This window comes from Sarcophilus harrisii, chromosome 2 (genome assembly GCF_902635505.1).
Source record: "Sarcophilus harrisii chromosome 2, mSarHar1.11, whole genome shotgun sequence".
In the NCBI taxonomy this organism is placed as follows: Eukaryota; Metazoa; Chordata; class Mammalia; order Dasyuromorphia; family Dasyuridae; genus Sarcophilus; species Sarcophilus harrisii.
The window spans coordinates 362,038,125-362,059,940 of NC_045427.1; the positions used below are offsets into that span (position 1 = coordinate 362,038,125).

Here is a 21,816-nt window from a genome sequence, read left to right on the forward strand (position 1 = left end):
TTCTCTCATGTACTTGGCTACCAACCTGGGCTACATCCAGCCTAGAAAGTAGACCAGACAAAATGAATGGCTTGAAATATTGGAAGGGCTATCACATGGGAAAAGGATTACTCTGCTTGAACCCAGAAGGTAGACCTAGGAGTAATTAGAAGTTATTTAAAAAAAAAAAAAAAGAAAAGAAAATTTTGGCTCAATATAAGGATGTCTTAATTAAATTAGTCATTTAGCCAGCTCTTAGGTGAAACTAGTTAAAAATGGAATGGACTAGTTCAGTAGGCAGTAGGCATTTGTCACGGATGCTGTGGTAGGGACTCCTGTTCTGATGCGGTTTTGTCCTAAAGGAATAGCCACCTTATTGAATATCTTATATTTCATATCTAATGGTCATATGGAAATAGATAAGAAATGAACGTATGCATATAACAACAAAAAAATCTTGGTTTTTATATGTTAAAAAAAAGAACAAGAACAGTCTGTGAAAGAAGTTGAATAAAAATAAAATGCCTGTTAAATTCAGCAGAGGGGAAAATGTGGAGGGGAGTTAAAACTTCACTGTCCTATACATATTCTTAGAGTAAAAGCAGACAGCAATGCTAGTACATTCCAGTCACCTTCATTAATGATCCTTTTTACCTTTAATGATTAAAGGATATAACTGTTGAAAGAGAGACAGAGACAGAGAGATAGACAGACAGAGAGAGAGAGACAGAGAGACAAAAAGACAGAGACAGAGAGAGACAGACAGACAGACAGACAGACAGACCTCTTTGGTATAGAGTGTTCTTGCTTTGGATTGTTTAAATTTCTGGGTAACTTTCTTTGTGTGTCTATGTCTATATCCTCCTGTGATGTGTATGTCCTTCCCTGGGAATGTCTCACATAGCAGCTTGTCTGAAACAAATCAGTGCATAAGACCTTGGACTCAGAGGACATCCATGGCCAATAACAACTTGGTAGCACAGGATTGATGACACTTGACAATTGATATTTGATCATCCTTTCTGAATCCCCTTTCTATCCCTGCAGTCTATGTAAAGGTCATAGGTCTTTACATTCAGAGGTCAAGGGATCCAGATTTCGGAAATGACTTGAAAAAAACCCGAGTTAGCAATATCCAATACCTTCTGAAGCCCATTCTGCATATTGAATTTCATCTCACAGCCCAATAACTTAATCTTTTATCCCAAAATATCAAAATCCAAAATGGACCATGAATCATATGGTAAAAATGAGTTTAATACAAGATCTCTCTCGATCCCCTGATAATTCTGCTTACTCTTCACCTGAGCTTGGTTCCTCTGCCCAAATACTCAGTAGCATCTTTGTGGTTCAGAAAGTTAATTATGCTCTCAGGAAGCACTCATCTGTTCTATTCAGAAGTGACAGCTCTTATGTCTTTAGGGGAAATTTTAGGGAAAAAAAATAGATAATTTAGAAAAAAATTCCAATCCCAAATCCTTCAAAGGACTTTTCTGCAAAGAAATATCTGAGAAGAGAAAAAAGGAAAAGTAGCACTGACATGACGAATTCCAATTGGGAAAAAAATTGAAAACAAGGGTTGGGAAATAGTAATATTAGTCTCTTGCAACTATTATTGGGCTCTCTGTTATTTTTTTCTTCAGTTAGTAGCTAGTACATCATAACCTATCACCCTTAAATAAGGAAAGTGGGAATAGAAGGAATTTGTTCCTTGCCAAATCATAATTTCTAGGAAAGCTCCTAGTACCTAGTGGGTCAGTGCCTACAATAGGAGTACTGTGCTTTGTACTATGTATCATATTTTTGAAAGGAGAATCACAAAATAGAGAAGATCTAGAGGACAACCAGGATAGTGAGATTAGAAGCTATGAAATATATGAATTTTTCAAAGTAACTCAGAATGATTAACCTAGAGAAGAAAAGACTTGTCAATCCTATGATAGCTCTTTTCAATTGAAATGACTATATAAAACTCTTAAAACTAAAAAACTAAAAGAAAGTATAGTCATGGTATCAACTAGCACATAGGGTTTCTTTATACCAGAGGTGGCAAACATATTGGCAAGCACCCCCAACCAGATTAAAATATAATTGGGAAATATTTATCACAAATAAATAAAAATACAATAGAACACTGATGATGTTAATACATGACTTTCTAAGTCAATGTGCAGCCAGAAAAGATCCTTGTATACATTTCAGTAATCTCCCCCATTTGAGTTTAATACTACCACATATTAAATTGTGTACTAAAACTGACCAAATGTTCATTAATGGAACTTCATTAATTAGGACAAGATGAGCTCAACAAAAGAATTATTCCATGGAAGATCAGCTGAAGATCTGGAAATATTTAACTCATAGATGAGAAGACTTGAGAAACATCTGATTTCTGTCTTTAAATATTTCACAGACTCACCTAGTGCCAAAACTAGAGGGGATTTTAATGATCCAATTTTTTTTAACAGATGATAAAAATATGGCCCAAAAAAGTAAAGTGACAGAATTCAAACCCAGGTTTTCTGATTCCAAATCCAATGGTCTTTCAATTGTACCACACCCAAATAAAACAAAGAGTAAATTTGTTTTGCTAGGCCTCTTCAGACACAACTACTAATGGGTAGAACCTGGAGAGTATCTAATTTAACGTTAAAATAAGGAAGAACTTAATAACCATAACTATACAATCTTGGAGAATGTTGCATTGGAAGATGGTGACATCTTCATCACTGGAAGACATCAATCAGTGACTATAGGATGGAAAGAGATCACAGAATTTTAAAGCCAGAAAGATCTTTGTTAGGAAAACTAGAGAAGAAAAAGAGAGGAAAATGGTATATAGTGGTTGAAGAGCTAACCTCAAAGCAAAAAAGAGCTGGATTCAAATTCTGTCTTTTACACATAATGACTTTGAGACTTAGCTAACTAAGTCACAACCTCCCAGTGTTCCTCTAGGTTGTGAAGATTTGCAGACATGGTGCTGGCTCAGATTGGTAGAGAGAGCTTCTTCAACCAGGAGTTCCTTATACCAGTAAAACTACAGGTCTAGTCCCTCCCTATTCCTACTATAGAGATCAATGTTTCAATTGGAAGGTAGATGTGGTCTGAGGGATCTTCCCACTTTGAGATGCTTTGTGAGTCTGTGAATCATCCCTACTAAGTTACAGAGGATTAGGGATAGGAAAAGGGCAAGAGAAAGAAATGGCTTAAACAAGTTACCTAGTGAAGAATTGGCGCATAGTTTTTTGTCATAGCACTCAAAGCCTTCCCGAGCCCTCCATCCATAGTTCTTCCCTTTCTCTATGATGTCAACCTCTTCAAATTTGTTCTGGCCAACATCTCCACAGAAGAGTCTCCCCTGCCCTTCTTTGGTGATGGGATCGCCTCGGTCAAAGGAGCAACGCCACATATTCCGCACACCATAGGCGTAGACTTCTGGTCGGGCCAACGGGTCGCCAACAAAAGGATTATCGGGAGGAATTCTATACAGAGGCCCTCGGTCATTGTGATTCACATCAATACGCAATACTTTGCCAAGTAAGGCTGACCTGGATGCAATGAGAGAAGAGAAAATAGAACTCAACAAAACAGGGAAAGAGATTTGTGATTTCATGGATATAGGGAACTCCCACTGAGGAAAGTCCTTCTACCAATGCAGACCAGCATTGGCTCTTTAATTTACCATCATAGAAATTCACTTGGCACATTGAGAGTTTAAGTAATTTGTCCAAAGTCAAACAGCCAATAAAGGTCAGAGGCAGGACTTGAAGCCAGGCCTTCCTAACTCCAAGACCCATTCTCAATCTGCTTTCCACACTTTCTTATATATATATATATATATACATTTATATTTATATATACACATTTATATACATGTATATTTATGTTTATATTTATATATACACACATACATACATATATATTTATGTTTATATATACACATATATATGTGTGTGTGTTTTTAATATTTACAAAGATGTTTCCTGACCACCACTTATGAATTCATAAGTTCAGGTAATTGACTCATTCAATAGTTATTGGTTATTGTCTACCTATCTGTCAAGCATTGTGCTAGACTCTGGGAAGACAAAGATAAAATGAACCAGTCCCTGTGTTCAAGGAGCTTACATTCTATTGGGGAGAAGCAATACAGACATAGTTTTAGATAATTAAGATCCATGTCAACTCATTTGATCTAAAAGTACCATTTTTTAGATCAGAAAACTGAGGCCCAGTTAGGTAAGAGGGCTTATTCAATATTATAGTGAGCGGCAGATACAAATTGGATTCAAAAAAATACACCTAAAACCACCCCAAACTTTTCATTCAACTGAACAAACATTTATTTGTTCCAGATTGCCAATTATTTGCAACATTCTACTGTTTTTTTCCTTCATGAAGTTTTTTAAATCTAATATTTATTTTTTAAATTTTGAGTTCCAAATTCTCTCTCTCTCCCCCTTCAATCTCTCACCAATCCACTGAAAAAGTAAGCAATATAATGCTCAATATACATGCAAAACCTATTTCCATATTAGCCTGATAAGATTCTACTATGCTTGAAGTGGGGTAAAAACATCAAGGTGAAGGAAGTGTGATCTCTGCATCCTTAGAACTTATAGTCTAAGAGGGTGATAGAACACAAGCACTGCAAAGCCAAATGTGAAAGTACATTAAGAGACATAAATGTTTTATTAGTTCAGAGGAAGGTTCTGACCATCAAAATCAAGGAAGGCTGCAGAGAAGAAGCCATTTCTAAACAAACCTGGAAAAATAAACAAGATTTCAAATGTCAAAAATAGAGATGGGGAGGGGAAGACATTTTAATTAACAGCAATAGTTGAAGAAAACAGTTGTTATTCAGTCATGGCTGATTCTTCCTGACCTATTTGGGGTATTCTTGGCAATGATACTGAAGTTGTTTGTAATTTCCTTCTCCAGCTCATTTTATAGCTTAGAACCTGAAGCAAACAGAGTTATGGGACTTTCTCTGGTTTATTCAGCAAGTAATTGTCTTGAGACCAGATATGACCTCATAAAGATGAATCTTTCTGATTCCAAGACCAATGTTCTATCTACACTACCTAGCTGCCAAGAAAAAGACTTAAGGTGGGAAATAGTGAAGCATGTGAAGGTGATAATGGGTTTATCAGGAACTTAAGACATATAAAAGGGCATAATAGGATATGATGAAATAGAGGCCAGAGAGCATCAGATCAAGAGTCAGGATACCCAAATCCTAAGAATTTGCCATTTATTAACTGGATGATCTTGGTCAAGTCATCTTTAATTCTCTAGATCTCACAGTTTCCTCATCTGTTAAACAGGAAAAACATAACTGCACTGGCTTTTTCATAGGATTGTTGTCAGGATTGAATAAGATAACATACATTCAAAAGTCCTGGGTAAAACAGAAAGTACCAATGGAATTCTACACATCCTTTGGTGATGATTATTAGTACTGTCATCTTACAGCTGGATAAGGAGTCTAAATTGATATGACTTTGTTTCAAATGCCAGGTTGAGGAAATTAGATAATTAGTTTCCAAAATTTTTTGCTGATGAAGAGAACGAAAGAGATCTTTTTAATTTAACTGGAACTAAACTTCAAACATTATTATACATAATTTCAAAGACTATTATATGCTTCCCCCAACGTAACTTTCATTATTTTTAAATAGTGAGATAATCCTTACATAATGTGGACAGTAGAGGTACAAAGCTAATATTCTTGTTGTCTTTTTTTAAATAAAGTTCTTCCCTGTCCACCATGAGTCCTTAAGTTTCTATTTTCTAAAATTTTCCTTTAGTCATCCAAAAAATTAGTGCGTTCAGAAGGTCCTTGCACTATACCATATGAAAGCAAAAATCACTAATTGAGGTTTAATTATTGTAATTAGCAATGTACTCTATTTTTGCTTTGCCTTCTCAGAAAGATTTCTCTCATTTCATTAAGGGAATCAAGCCAGCTGCTTTGAAAATCCAGAGTCCTTATTTACACTAACTAGATGCCGATTTTGTTTTTATATTTAGTAGATTTATATGGACCACCTGTTTTATTAAATTATAAGAAATGGATAAAGTCAACTCTCAATTATCCATGCTAATGATGGGAACTCCGGAGAAGATTATGTACAATTAGAGGTCTCTGACATCCAGGAATGACTCTCTGATTCATCTTCTGGAAGGAGCTTCTAAACTAAACTCAGATTTTCAGCAAATTATCCTCTTTGGATGCTAAAGTTAAGAAAATTTGTACCCATAGAGAAATACACACATTCTCAACACTGCTTCTCCTTGATGTATATTATTAACTAACAACTCTCACAGTCAATTTTTTTTAAAAAAAGGAATAAAAGCAGCCCTGATGTTCTAAGCTCAAAAAACCTGGTCATGGGCAGAACCTAGCAGAAAAAGTCCATTTCCTCCTTCCTACCACTTCCAGCAGGAGTGCCCTTATATTATCCTAGCAAGGTATCCTGGTTCAATGGGAACAAACCCCTTCCTTCCTGCAAGAAAAAAGAATCTCTTACTTGTTTTGTGAGTTTCCAAACTTCCCGAATGGATCTCCTGCCATTCCTCCATCCCCAGTGAAGATGTAAAGATACCCATCATCTCCAAAGAGCAGTTGTCCGCCATTGTGGTTAGATGCCGGTTCTTCAATTTCCAAAATTATCCTAATTTTAAAAAAAGTTTCCTCAATTCAGAATGTCACATTTGGATGAAATCACAGAATGAAACAGCTGGAAGGAAGGACCCTATCACTCTAACACTGACATTTTAGCTTATAGATTCTAATACAGATGATGAGAGCTAGAGGGGGCTTTTGAGTCACAGAATTTAGCGTGTCAAAGCAGGAAGAAACCACAGAGCTTTTCTAAAACCAACTAATTCATTTCATAACGGTACTGAGGCCCAGAAGGGAGAAATGATTTGGCTAGCCTTATTTATTTCACTCAGCCCACTGATTGCATTCAACTCAATTGTAGTTCAATTAAACTGTTTATATACCTCCTACCCAGCAGCCTTGAGCACCTTACTCCATCCTGGTTTCTACTCTCCTGTTGGTGATTTTCTGGCCAGCACAGCCATATTTCAAGCTCAACTCCATTCATTCAGTGACTGCTATACCTCCTCACCTAGCAATTTGTCCTGGCATGAGTCCATTTGACTCCTTCCTATCCTACCTTGTACCCTTGCTGGTATACCTCCCTTTTATGTTTTGTTTCCTCCTTATTAAAATGTAATCCTGTTGAGAGTAAGAACCATTTTGTTTTCTAGTATGTGTCTCCCCAGAACTTAGCACAATGCTTCCCGTATAGTAAATGCTTGAAAATTTTCTCTATCTACTGGACTACTTATTATTCCTCAATCTCATCCTGCCTTCCTTTCAAACTGGTACCTATGCCATGAAATTTTCAACATCCAACTCAAGTGCCAAATCCTTCTCAAAACTTCTTTTCCTGATGCTAAAAATGATTTCTTCCTCCTCACGTTTATTATGACACTTGACTTGGTTCTGTATTTTGCCCATATTACATTCTACCATGAATCATAATACTTGTAAGTTAGGAAGTATAAGTATTATCACCATATAAATATAGAAATAGGTATAGAAATAGAAGCTTGAGAAATTAAATGATAAGCTCAAAAACACAGCTAGTAAATAACTTGAAAACAGGATTTGAATCCAGATTTCTTCAATTTAAGCCCAGCATTCTTTACATCAGGGTACATTGATTCTTAGAAAGTATCCAGAGAGATCTGGCTAGCGAGGGGAGAAGGGTTAAGCTGAGCCATCTCATACTGTGGATTTCCTTAACATGCCCCAGAAACCTCTTCATCCTGAAGCCTCATTCCAGCTCTGAAATTCATATATTGGGAGAACCCTCTGCCCCTGTGACTTTTCCCTTCCAATTAAATAACTTCTAGAACTCTATTTAAAAAGAGTACCTAGCATGTGTTGGTTATCTCCAGGATGTACTTTGGATTTTTTCTAACAACCCTCTCCTCCAGATATCTATGTCCTTTCTCTCCATCTTTTTCAGCTTTTTGTTACCTCCCTTTGTCAGAAAGTAACCTCCTTGAGAGTAGATGTCTCTTTCTGTATTTGTAGTCCCAGTGCTTTGCACACTTCCTGGCACATAGGAAGTAATTAAATGCTTGTTGACTACTGGCTGAGCCCTAAAAGATGGGAAGAAATAGAGGAGCATATTTTTCAGGCATGAGAAGGCAATCTGTGAATTGATGAAGTAAAGGGGAATGGCCCAGATGCAGATGATCATAATAGATTTATTCAAATACAAAGAAATAAATTTCAAAGATACAAATATTAAATTAAGAGGGGAGGGAGGAATAGTGCAATTAAGTTAAAATGGAAAATTCCAAACAAGAGAATTAACAGAAAATATTTTGTTCTATTTTACTCTTTCTTTATACACTGTCCTAACAAACTTAATAATCCAATTTTCCAGCCCTCAACAGATTAGAAGCTTTTGGCTAGAAAAAAGGAGAATGATTATTGAAAACAAGCACATCAACAAGAGTGAAAAAAATGATAGCTAAAAATGAGGGGGAAATCTGAAAATTTTTTCAGCACAGTGGAAGGGCCGAATGAGAACTATTTATAGACCAATATTTAAATAACATACTTGCAAATTACAACCTAATTTTGTTGTTCAGCCATTTTCAATTGTGTCTGACTCTTTGTAACCCCATTTGGGTTTTCTTGGCAAAGGTACTGGAGTGATTTGCCATTTCCTTCTTCAGCTCATTTTACAGATGTGGAAACTGAGGCAAACAGGGTGAAGTGACTTACCCAGCATCACATAGCTAGTAAGTGCTTAAAGACCAGGTTTGAACTCAGGAAGATGAGTCTTCATGACAAGATCACTGCACCACCTAGCTATCCCTTACAATCCAATGGGGAAGTTAATGACCCTCCATTCATAATCTGGCCCTTTCCTATGTCTCTAATGTTCTTACAACTCATTACTCTCCACATACTCTCTGATCCAATGCCACTGTCTCCTCACACATGACAGACACCTCATCTCCCAAACTTGGGCATTTTCACTGGCTGTCCCCCATACTTGGAACTCTGTCCCTCTTAATTTCTGCTTCTGCTTAGAGTCCCATCTCTTTTAAAAAGATTTTCCCAGTCTTCCTTTATTTTAGTACCTTCCCTCTGAAATTATCTCCAATTTATCTTGTATATACACATCTTTTTTATACACAATTGTTTGCATGTTACCTCCCCATTAGACTGAGCTCCCTGAGAACAAGGCTTGTTATTGTTGTTGTTTTTGCCTTTCTTTATACTACCAGCACTTAGTGCCTTGACACATAGTAAGTACTTAATAAATATTTGTTGACTTAATAAATGTTTGCTGTTGACTCTATAGGCCTCAATTTCTTCATCTGCAAAACAGATCAATCAGCTAATTAGCAAGCATTTATAAAGCTCTTAATATACTTCAAGGGACCATGCTGAAGGATGGGGATTAAAAAAAATGGGTTAGACTAAAATAATTTCTTGGGTCCCTTCTGGTACCATATCATGTGATCCTATAATCTCTAGGGGCACTTTGGATCTTAACATTCTATAATTCTGAACTTTTTTAGGATGTCAAAGGAATGTGTGAAAAATATTCAATTTTTTTTAAAGTTTTGCTTCTCAAAAGGATGAATTTCCACTATCTAGAAAATGTAATGCAACCAAATTAGCCATTCCCAGAGGACTTTAGACAACCAGAGTCTTATTACACTTTTTTTTCTTTGTCTTCCTCCCTCCCCTAGGAATTCTGGGTTAAATTCTCCCCAAAAGGCACTACCTTTCAGATCTGTGGTCCACAGTATTCATGTCATCAGGGGAAATCTTGAACTCACTGATGCGGATCATCTCCTCGTAACTGATTTCCACAGAGTAGTATACATAGACTTTCCCAGTATCTTTAAACTGAGGGTGGAAGACAATTCCAAGAAAGCCCCTCTCATCACCTTCCCAGGGAGAGGTGAGCACAGCCTCGCTGATGTTCAGAAATGGCTTCTCCAATCTTGAACGGTTGGGGAGGTAAGTCCAGACCAGCCCCACCTGTTCAGCCACAAAGAAGCGGTGAGTGCCATCATTGGCATGTACCATGGCCACGGGGTTCCGGAGCCTGTTGGCCACCTCCACCAGACAGAGCTCCAGACAGCCTTCTGTGTCAGCCCTCACCTGACCCAGGTTCACATTCAGATTTTCGTTGACCAGTAGGCGAGGGAAACAGTAGTCAGCATCATCAAGTGATAAGTAGCGGCAAAACTTGGCCCGATTAGTCTCCAGGGCCCATAACTCTGGGTCTGGGGAGAGATGACGGAATATAGTTCTGCAATTGTGCCACACATCTACACAGTAGTCCTTACAGAGCCCAGGCACTGTCCGGAGAGGTGTGGATGGGTCCTCTGCATCAAACAAGTGTGCAGCATATGGAGAGCATTCCTACAGACACAGAGAGAAACTGGTCTTCATTTTTACCCCAAAGCCCTCGTAGCCAACAACTCTTCACGTGTAAAAGAAAAAAATTGTGTCCATTTCTCTCAGATGACACCTATAATACCATTTCCTCCAAGAAACTTTTCTGGACTACTCAAAAGAGAAAGAATAACTGCTAATGACACTTTACACAATATAGGGACTGCACTTGTGATTTCACTGTATAGGGAACTCCAAGATGATAAAGCCTTCCCTCCCAATCCAGAATAGATTCTCTCTCAAAGAAGTACATGCAACTCTCTACAAGAATGCTGGGGAGTTATGTGACTCGCTCAGGATCACACAGTCCGTATTATATTAGTGGCAGGATTTGGATCTGGGTTTTCCTGGTATTGAGACCAGTGGTCTTTCAACTATATCACATTCTTCTCCACTAAAAGATATCCCCACAATAATTATCCACATTTCTATGGAGTAAGCAAAAGAAGTATTCACTCACCTATTTTATAGATGAAAAAACTTAATTTCAGAGAGTGACTTTATTTTACAGATGGAAAATTTTCATCTTAGAGAGTGACTTCATTTATTTATCCATGCATCCATGCATTCAACAAGAATTTATTAGAAGCTTACTCATATCAGGCACTATGCTAAGCATCAAGGATATAAAAACAAAAACAGAAGTCCCTGCCCTCAAGGAGCTTACTCTCTATCACAGAGACCTGGTAGATGTCAGAGTCAGGACATTCAAACCTTGATCTTTAAATCCAAGTTCAGTTCCATTTCTGCTATCTCTATGCTGCTCCCATGACTTTTCCATACTCATCTCCTCATAAATTAATTTAACTGCTTTTTGTTTTTATATTCCTAATATCTTGGACAGTACCTGGCATGCAATAGACACTTAATAAATGCTTATCAAATTGAATTGATGAAGAAGTAAATAGTAAAAAATATCATTTTGCTTATTGCCCAGAAAATATCCTATTCAGTTATCTAGATGTGGAGGGAGGAATGTATGTATACATACATATAGAGAGAGGAGGGAGGTAAAGAAGGGAAGAGGGAGGAAGGGAAAGAGGGAAGGAAAGAGCTTGAGGAGGGAAGGAGAGGTAGACAAGGAAAGGGAGAAGGAAAGAAAATCATGGCATGCTAGAACTGGAAAGAATCCCAAGATCATTGCTTCTGAGAATGTCAGAGTAAAAGGAAATCTAATAAACACATAACCATAGAATGTTTGAGGTAAAAGGAACTTTAGAAATTAACTCTTAATTACATAAATAAGGAAACTGAGTCCCTGGTGAGGAAATATGACTTACCTGAAGTCACAAAGCAAGTGAATCACAGACAAGTTTATTTTCATAAGTTTGACCAAAACAAAAGAGAAAAAGGCAGAGGTAGAAAAGAATAATAGAGAAGGAAGAGGAAAAGGAGGAGGAAAAGAAGGAGAAGGAGCAGAAGAAATAGAAGGAGGAAAAGGAATAGGAGGAGAAATAGGAGGAGAAGGAGAAATAGGAGGAGGAGGACTGCTCACTATGTGCTAAACACTTTACAAATATTATCTCAGTTGATCCTCAAAATAGCCCTGGAGATAGATAATATTATTATCCCCATTTTACAAACTGACTTACTACAGAGGTATTAATGTCTTTATTACATCCCAAACCAAACTAAGATCAGACCAATTATAACAGTGTCAGCAACAAGTATTTAATTACTTATTGTATACCAGGTACTATGTCAATGTTGTAAAAAGATACATGCATATCATGTATCCAATTATCCCAAATCCACATTTATCACTGACTTTATACTTGAGGATATAATGGAAATTGCTATGACCAAAACTTAAGGAAGTTAACAGCATTGAGCAAAAAATAGTTCTGGAAATTCCCTAGAATTCTTTTCCTAGAATCATAAGGCCATCTATTAATATTTCATTCAATACACTTTCCCTCCATCATCCCTGGTGCTATGAAGGATAGAGAGATCTTCAGGACACATTTCCTGTCTTTATCATCTCCAAGGAATGAAAAGATATATACCTCTAAGTATCAAAGGATATATAAAAACCAATTCTCAGAGTTCTTGACTACCGGAAAAAAATATAAAATCCTCAATCTATCCTTTAAAGGCCTACACAATCTGGCTTACCTCTTTTTGCAATATTATTTCATATTGTTTCCCTTCACATACAGACTCTCCTATTTTAGGCAATTTACCCTTCTGGTCATATGTATCACTACATCCCCTGCCTCTATGACATGGTCCCCCATGTCTGAATTGCACTATCATGCTTCTAGCTTTATATTCGCAGAATTCAGTACAGTGTTTCACACACACAGTAGGTGCTTTTAAAATGTTGACTTTACAATTATGTTTTTTTAAAAAAATAAGAAGATTCTGGGAAGATAGTGGAGTAGGTCAGAAATTTTTCATCTTTCCAAATTTCCCCCATAGAGAAAGACTGAAAATTGCCTTAGAAGGAACGTAGAACAGTAGAAATATACAAAAGTCAAGGTAAAGAAGTTGTTCTCCTAAGATATCCAAGAAGATCCCAGTGAAGACCTGACCTCCAAGAACAGAAGTTCTACCTGAGTGAAGTGCAAATACCTCCAGTCCAACTGAGAAATCAACAAACAGCGTTGGGAGAAAGCTTTAGCCTTAGAAACTTACATCTCATGGACAGTGTTGAGGTCTGATGGTGGAGTAGGAGAATATTGAAGGGACTTCCACTGCCAAGAGATGTCAAGCATAGTTGTGCTGACCAGATGTTTTCCAGGCTGAGATGTCTCTTTGGGGAAGGAGCTAGCACACACCTAGTGCGAACAATAGAAGATCAGGGACTCTGTTGGCTGTGGGCGCTAGCAGCGGAGCAGAGTCCCTGGTTTCAATTCCCAGGAAGAGAAGACACTTGTAGTTTGCAGCCACTGTTAGGACCTCAGGGAATAGGATCATTTGCAGGATAGCATGACCATGACCAGAGGCTCTAACCTTGGCAAGGAGTAGAGTGGAGGGGAGAACCTAAGGTTGAGCTCCAAGATAGACCATAAAAAATAACAATAAGAAGAACCTGAGGTTTGGGGCATAATTCCCCATACTTCAGGACTAGAACTTGATCACACCAATAGCTGCTAAAAATAAAATAAGATAAATAAAATGAGTAAGTAAAGGAGAAAGAACCCTAACCTATATACCTACTATGGGGATACAAAAGATCTTATGGTTCACATTCAGAGGAAGATAATGGAGTAAAAAAAAAAAAATAGTCATTCCTTTTCCAATGAGAAATACCAATGGTCCCAAGAACAAAAAGATTTCTTAGGAGACCTTTAAAAAGACTTTAAAATCAAATAAGAGAAATCAAGGAAAAATGAGGGGGGAAAGAGTAATCCAAGAAAATTATGAAAAGAAAGTCAACCAACTTGAAATAAATAATCAAAAATTTAAGGAAGAAAATTCTTTGAAAACCAGAATTGGACAAAGGGAAACTAATGATGTTCCAAGACACAAAGAAATAATAAAACAAAATCAAAAGAATAAAAAAGTAGAAGAGAATACTAAACATTTCAGAAGAAAAACAACTAATCTGAAGAACAGACCAAGAAAAAAATAATTTTAAAATAGTCAAACAGCTTGAAAGTTATGATAAAAAAAACTTAATACAATATAACAAGAAAAATATCTATGGATCACTATCTGAAAGAGATCTCAGGTAGAAAACTTACAGGAATATCATAGCCAAATTTCAAAGCTTCCAGACTAAGGAGAAAATACTGGAAGAAGAAGAAAAAAATTATTTAGATGCAGCAGAGCTACAGTAAGGATTACACAAGATCAAACAGCAGCTGTTATGCTGAAGGACCCTAGGTTTAGGGATACTATGTTTTGTAGAGCAAAAGATCTGGGGTTCTGGTCAAAGATAACTTACCCAGAAAAGTTAAGTATAATCCTGAATGGAAAAAAAATGGACATTTAACAACTGAAAGACTTTCAGATATTTGTGACAAAAATAGCAAAACTAATTTTAAAATTTGACATATAAGATCCAGGAGAAATACAAGGTAAACATTAAAGGTTAATTATAAGGGACTCAATAAAGTCAAATGTTTTACTTCTAATATAAGAAAATATTATCAATTTATTTATGATTGTCATTTTTATTTAGGTAGTTTGAAAGAAAGGCTTGGAATGAGCCAAGTATGATAAAGTGATTCATTCATCCAATCATATATACATGCATACATACATAACACACACAAAAACTGTGTAGGGAGAGATAATAAGGAGCAAGTATCTCTTACAAATGAAGAGGAGAAAGGAAAAAATAAATACAAAAGAAGCTAGTAAGGGAGAGAGCAGGTAGTGCTGAAAACTTAATCTCATCAGGAATGGGTTAATATATATATATATTATATATAGTGGAGAAAGAGAACGAGAGAGAGAGAGAGAGAGAGAGAGAGAGAGAGAGAGAGAGAGAGAGAGAGAGAGAAGTATAAAAGTCTTCTAAATTTATAAAAAAAATAAGAGGGTATATATAGGATGGAAGAGAATAAGAGAGGGAAAAGGAGGGCAATGAATAGGGTGGAGAAGTAGAGGATTCAGAAGGGATAGGGATGGGGTAAGAAGAGTGAGGAAAATAAAGTAATTGTATCTTGGAATGTGAATTGAATAAATTCACCCATAAAATGGAAACAGAGAACAGATTAAAAATTTGAACTCAACAATATGTTGCTTTCAGGAAACATTATAAAAATGTGAGAAACACACAAACACAAAATAATGATCAGGAGTAGAATTTATTATGTAAAAAATAGCAGGGGTAGTAATCATGATCTCCGACAAATTTAAAGTTAAAATAGATTTAATCAAAAGAGAAGAACAGGGAAACCACATAATATATAGGTCATATTAATCAACATTATTTCAGACTATTTAAAATAAGTAGACTGTATAAGCTTGGAATGTTGTTGTAGTATAGAAAATGATGAGCTGGTGGATTTAGAAAAATATGAAAAAACTATATTTATGAAGAAGGATCTATTCACCTTCAGAGAAAAAAAATCAAGTGGAAATAAGCATAGTGGGCTTTTACATATATTTGTATGAAAATATATATGTGTACATATATATATTTATTTATGTATATATGTGTGTATATGATTATAGATATCTATATATATGGATGGATGTATATGTATGTTATAAGTATATGTGTATATATGTAAAATACTCACACTTAATTGTAGCCTTCTAGTGAAGTCAGGGAATAGGAAGGGAAAGGAAAAATAAAATAAGAAGTGCACAGCAGAGAACAAAAGACAACTTACAAAGAAACAGAAAAAATGGACAGTTTTGAACTTAAAGTGTAATATTTATTATACAGGTTTTCTTGAAATGGAAATTGATTGCTTTATATTATGAATTTTCTTTTATGTTCTACTGTTTACATGGCAATATTTTTCTTTTTTTTTCTTATTTTGTATTTAAGTTTAAAATAATTTTTTAAAGTGAATACTCATAACCTTTATGACTTAGCCATGCCACTGCTAAATATAAATCCCAATGATATTAAAGACAATAACATCAAAAATATATATAATAATGTATTCCCAAATATTCTTAGTAACACCTAATAGTGGTGGCAGCATATTTCGTTGATTGGTTATTGTCCTTCACTCTTGAAGAGGACCAAAATGGCAGCACTATGTTAAGGTCAAGGTACAATATGTCCAACTGATTAGTCCAATAGAAGCTCTTAAGCCTCTAGTATTTCTCTAAGTTATGTTTTCTTTGAGCTCCTGCAATTCTGCTTTGTCATAGAGTGCACCACCTTTTTTTGAGGTGGGCACACACCATGCTAAATAATCCTGTTTTAGCATCTTCCATAATATCACGTTTTCTTACAAAGTTCTTCAAAGAGACTGTGAGACTCTCCTTATATCACTACATCTGACCTCCATGTGAACATGAGCCTTGCATAAATTCTCTATAAAAATAGTCTTTTAGACAAATGTACTTTTGGCATTCAAACAATGTGACCAGCCATCGAAGTTGCACTCTCTGCACACTTTTTGAAGAGAACCTCCCAAACACTGAAGCTAGCTCTGGCAATGTGTACACCAACCTCATTATTTGCATGGACAACCCTGGAAAGTGTACTGCCAAGATAAGTGAACTTATCAGAATTTCTCCATTTGCTAGAACCACTGGTTTCATATCTGGCATGGTGTTGCCAGGTGAAGAACTCATGTTTTTCTGATGTTAATTGTTAGGCCAAAATTAGCACAAGCAGCAAAGAATTGATCCATATTTTGTTGCATTTCATTCTCATAGGCTGCATTGAATGCACAATTATCTGTGAACAAAAAGTCACATACCAATTCTCCCTCCACAGTAGTTTTGGTTTGTAGCCCTTTCAGTTAAATAATTTACCAGTGTGGTAGCTGAGTTTGATGCTATTTTTGTCCTCATTCAAAGCATTCAACCACATCATTGAAGATATCATTCTAAAAAGCATGGGAGTAAATACTCCAGAAGAAATGCACATAATGACCAAGATCATCACAGAGAAGATAAAAGAACTTCTCCTGCTTTACTCTATTGGTGACTGGGAAAGCATGAGAGGATCGTCCATTATGTCATCATGAAATAATATACAGTGCTGGTGAACTTCTCCAGAAAACCAAATTTTGCATAATTTCCCAGAGGTCTCACAACTGACTGTATCAAAGGTTTTGGTTAGATTGATAAACACTGTGTATGGGCCTTTGTTCTGTTACAGGCATTCCTGAAGTTGTGAAACAGCAAATTCTACATCAACTGTTCTTTGATTCTTACTGAAGCCACTCTCTCTCGGGCAGAAGATCATTTTTCAGATGAATTAGCCTGTTAAAGAGGACTTTGGTAAGAATCTTGCTGGCAATTATTAAAAGAGAAATCCCTCTGTGATTGTCACAGGACAACCTATATTCCTTTCCTTTACTGAGATGGACAATAGGTGTATTCTTGAATAAAAATATTAGGCAAGCAAAATAAGTGCCCATTGACTCAAGAATAGCTAGATAAATCATGATACATGAATACAATGCAATATCCATAAAAAACAAGCATAAAAAATTCAAAAAAAAAATCAGAAGACTTATCCAAACTGATTTGGAGTGCAATAAAATTAGGATAATTAGAGATCTATAAGGCTATATTTAAAAAAATAATATAGATGTATTTACATATGTATCTATAACTGTTACATATGTTAATATATAATGTTTTATATGTTATGTGTACTTATATGACAAATTTATTTTTTGGATTTTGTTTCCATTCTTATTGTTTTTGTATATGTAATGACAACAATATAACATACTCATATAATGTATACATAGATATCACATATAACAATATATACATTGTATATAGATATAATTTATATAATATATGTAACAATGTATACATAATAATGAATACAATATATATATTCATATAACATATATAAATAATGACAATAATATAAACAGAATGCTTTTTAAACATAATACTCTGTAATATAATGACCATACCTGGCTCTGGAAAAGAGTTAAGTAAATACACCTATCACTCCTTTTTGCAGTGATAGAGAGTTGTGATATGGTAGTATATGTATTGACAGAGAGAGTATATTAATTGGTTTTTGAGGAATTCTTTTTTCCTCTTTTTAAAAAGTCTTTGTTATGAGAGATGGCTTATTAGATAAGAGAGGAGAAATATTTTAGAAGTAAAGATGATAGGAAAATATAGCATATCAATAAAAAATAAGAAAAGGGTTTATTGAATGAATATTTGCCATTCTTTGATAGGAAAGAGTTTGGAGATCTATAGCTTTTGATTGGATTCTGGTTTTTCAAGAGAAATTTATTAAACAACTGATAGTTTTCAAAACAGAAAATACAATGAGGCATTCTAGCACACTAAAATTAATAATAATAACATTTATGCTATATATACTACAAATTTTACATATTTTATCTCATTAAATCCTTACCATATCCCTGCAAAGTAAATGATATTACTATCCCCAATGAGAAAAATAAGCTGAGAAAAGTTAAATGACCAATTCAGGCTCACACAATTAGAAAGTTTTTGGAGGATTCAAAGTCAGATCTTTTTATCTCCAACTCCAGCACTCTATCAACTTTGCTGCCTCTCTTTGGACTCCTGCTTAGAGTGATCCTAGGCAAATAATTTAAACTTCTTCAGGCTCAGTTTCTTCATTTATAAAACAGCAAAATGAACTCTAAGTCCTATAATTCTACTCTTTTGTTCCTAAAAAAAGGATACTTGGTTTCTTCTGAGGAAAGCTTCTCACAGCCAACCAGTTTGTCTTGAAAGAAACTCAGTTACTGATCAGCTCAACCAGTCTTTTCATCAGTGTTGCTCTGGAAATAATACTCATAATGACTAGGATCATTATGGAGAAACTAAAAGGACATCTCTATTCCAGTTCCTTTCCAGTTATCCTAAATAGAATCCCCAGTATAAGTTGATAAGTACCCGGATGTAAGGAAGTTAGGTGACTTAATGAATAGACCACAAGACTTGGGCTCAGCAGGACCTCAATTGGTCTTCTTCTTCAAATACTTACTGGCTATGTAACTCTAGACAAGTCAGTCTCAATTTGCTCATTTGTAAAATGAGGATGAAATAGGACTATATACGGAAAAGATTTTGTAAAATTTAAATGTTACCCATTGTTTCTATATAAATGTTAGCTGTTCATATTGTTGTTACTATTGTTAGAATTAAAAGGAATTTCAGACTATCCAGATAATAAATTTGGATGAAAGAATCCCAGAAGCAAGAGAAAAATAATTCAAAAGATTGATTTATTTTTTAAATATTGTTGTTCAATTGTTTCTCAGTCATGTTCGATTCTTTGTGATCCATTTAGGGTTTCCTTGTCAAATACTGAAGTGGTTTGCCATTTCCTTTTCTAGCTCATTTTTACAGATGGGGAAACTGAGGCAAATGGGGGAAGCTCTCTAGACAGAGTAGTGGCAATAGGAGGCAACACAGGATGTAACAAAGCTCCACAGCATTTGTAAACCAACAGGTGGCAGCAGAGAGCAGCTCAGCAGAAGGTCCCAGCACATCTCCTTTGAGGAGCATCACAACCGAGGCTCTATACCATCAATATCTATAATATTAACTCTGGCTATACTTATTGCCTACATTTATGTCCTTTTTCATGCGTTCCCAAGACAGAAGTGTTTTGTACATGTGTGCCCCAGAAGAGGGAGTACATGCAGGAGAGAGGACACTGAACATGAAGTCACTGGAAATTAATTCAAATTACAGCCAACAGTTAGGTAATTCATTTCAACTTTCCAAGTCTCTGTTTCCTCATCTGCAAAATGAGGGGATTGAACATGACGACCTCTTAGGCCCTTTCAAACTCTATGGTCAAATCAATAATTGACTATTAAGCACTTACTATGTGTTAAATTTCTGTGCTTTGATCTCATAAAACATTTTCCCTGGTCACCCAAATTACCTAGTAACTTGTTTCCTCTTTACCACTAATCGTAAGGTCATCTATAGAAGAGTATATAGGGAAGCTTTCTGATCATTTACTTTGTTTTACTATTTGTCTTTTATTTGAATGAATGTTTTTGCTGCTTACTAAAAGAAACAGAAGGGAAAGGGCTTTTAAATTGTGGTTTTGCTGATGCTAAATATATATAATATGTATATAATATATGTTATAATATATATAATAATAAATAAAATATGGGGTATCTTTGAAGGGATCCAGGAGGATGGGAGACAGAGAAGAAAAAAGGAAAAGGAAGAGTGGGTAGAGTTGAGAAATTCCCAAGTAGAATTTGTCCATGAAACCTAGACTAAAATCACTCCATGCCTTTAATAACTTCAACATTGTGGAGCAAGAATCAAAAAATGTGGATTTCATTGTTGGCTCCACTAGTTACTAGTTCCTATTGAATCTTTGTATCCTTATATTTCAGTACCCTTATCCATAAAATAAGAGTAATAAGAGTAAGACATCAATTCTTCCCCTCCTTGCTACTCCCAGCAGTCACTCTGGTTACCTCATGAGGCTGTTAGAAGAAATGTTTTTTTCAATAAAAATTAAATTTTTAAAAAGAATTCATCTCAATAGGTGGAGAAAGGAGGGAGAGAATTTGGAACTGAAAATTAAAATAAAATTTAAAAACATTCAGAGAAACTATGTGGTATTATGAAAGAATACCATACTTTAGATAGGAAGATTTATATTCAAATCCCATTTTGTCCTCATAAGGTCATGAAACTGAGAAAAGCAGTCTGTCATGGCTTCAGCTTCCTTTACATAAAAGAAAAAGGAGTTAGTCTAAATGTTCTTTAAGATTCCAATCCAACTCTAGCACTCTCTGAGAGTTCTAGACTATAATCCTCAAGACCCAGAGACCACATTACTTTAAAAATCTATTTGTTCCTTAAGGCCTAGTACTAAGTTCTACAAACTGGTGGTATTTGATAAATGCTCAGAAAAGTATCACAAATTTAAAACTGAAAGGACCTTTGAGATCATCAAAACATTCATTTCATAGAGGAGGAATCTTAATCCCAAAGGCTGAGTGAGTTGCTCATAGACTACACAAGTAAAATGAAGAAGAACAGAAATCTAAACCATGTCCTTTGCTGAAAATAATTCTTTCCCCTATTTATGAGCTGATGCTGAATATATGTTGACAATGATATATGCAAGGGTGTGGTGGAACCAGTTCCCAGTTAATTGTTTAATTTTAATTGAGAGTATTTATACTTTGGAAATCAGCAAATAGTATAAACCAGGGCTTGATTTATTGTTTTGCTAATTGCTTAGATTCAAGAAAGTGATGGAAAAATGTTAATAAAGCAGATTAAACTTAAAATATGTTGTGCAGCTTTTTTTTTATAAACCAGTTGTTTAACACTTACCATAATATCCCTGAATTATTCCCTTATTATCTCTTTCTCTCAATATAATATTATGTACAAAGACAGAATTGACCTGGTGTAAGACAGTTTGTACATGGTAATTTTCTGAATTTGAAAATGGACTTATAAAAACAATCCTCATAGTAATGAGAAGGATAGAGTGAGGAGAAAGATATGTTTTTTTTTTTATTTAATAGCCTTTTATTTACAGGATATATACATGGGTAACTTTACAGCATTAACAATTGCCAAACCTCTTGTTCCAATTTTTCACCTCTTACCCCCCCACCCCCTCCCCTAGATGGCAGGATGACCAGTAGATGTTAAATATATTAAAATATAACTTAGATACACAATAAGTATACATGACCAAAACATTATTTTGCTGTACAAAAAGAATCAGACTC

At 35.4% G+C, this 21,816-nt stretch overlaps 1 protein-coding gene across 3 annotated transcripts in view; it reads right to left on the reverse strand.

Annotated features, from left to right (window-relative positions):
- HHIPL1 (HHIP like 1) overlaps nt 1–21,816 on the reverse strand; it is a 94,225-nt gene that overhangs the window by 50,654 nt on the left and 21,755 nt on the right. For all 3 annotated transcript variants that reach the window (XM_031953281.1, XM_031953280.1, XM_031953282.1), the window contains exons 2-4: nt 9,813–10,459; nt 6,513–6,656; nt 3,199–3,527 (exon numbers count right to left, since the gene is read on the reverse strand). In XM_031953281.1, the coding sequence (XP_031809141.1) occupies nt 3,199–3,527; nt 6,513–6,656; nt 9,813–10,459 (1,120 nt within the window). The remainder of the gene's footprint in view (nt 1–3,198; nt 3,528–6,512; nt 6,657–9,812; nt 10,460–21,816) is intronic.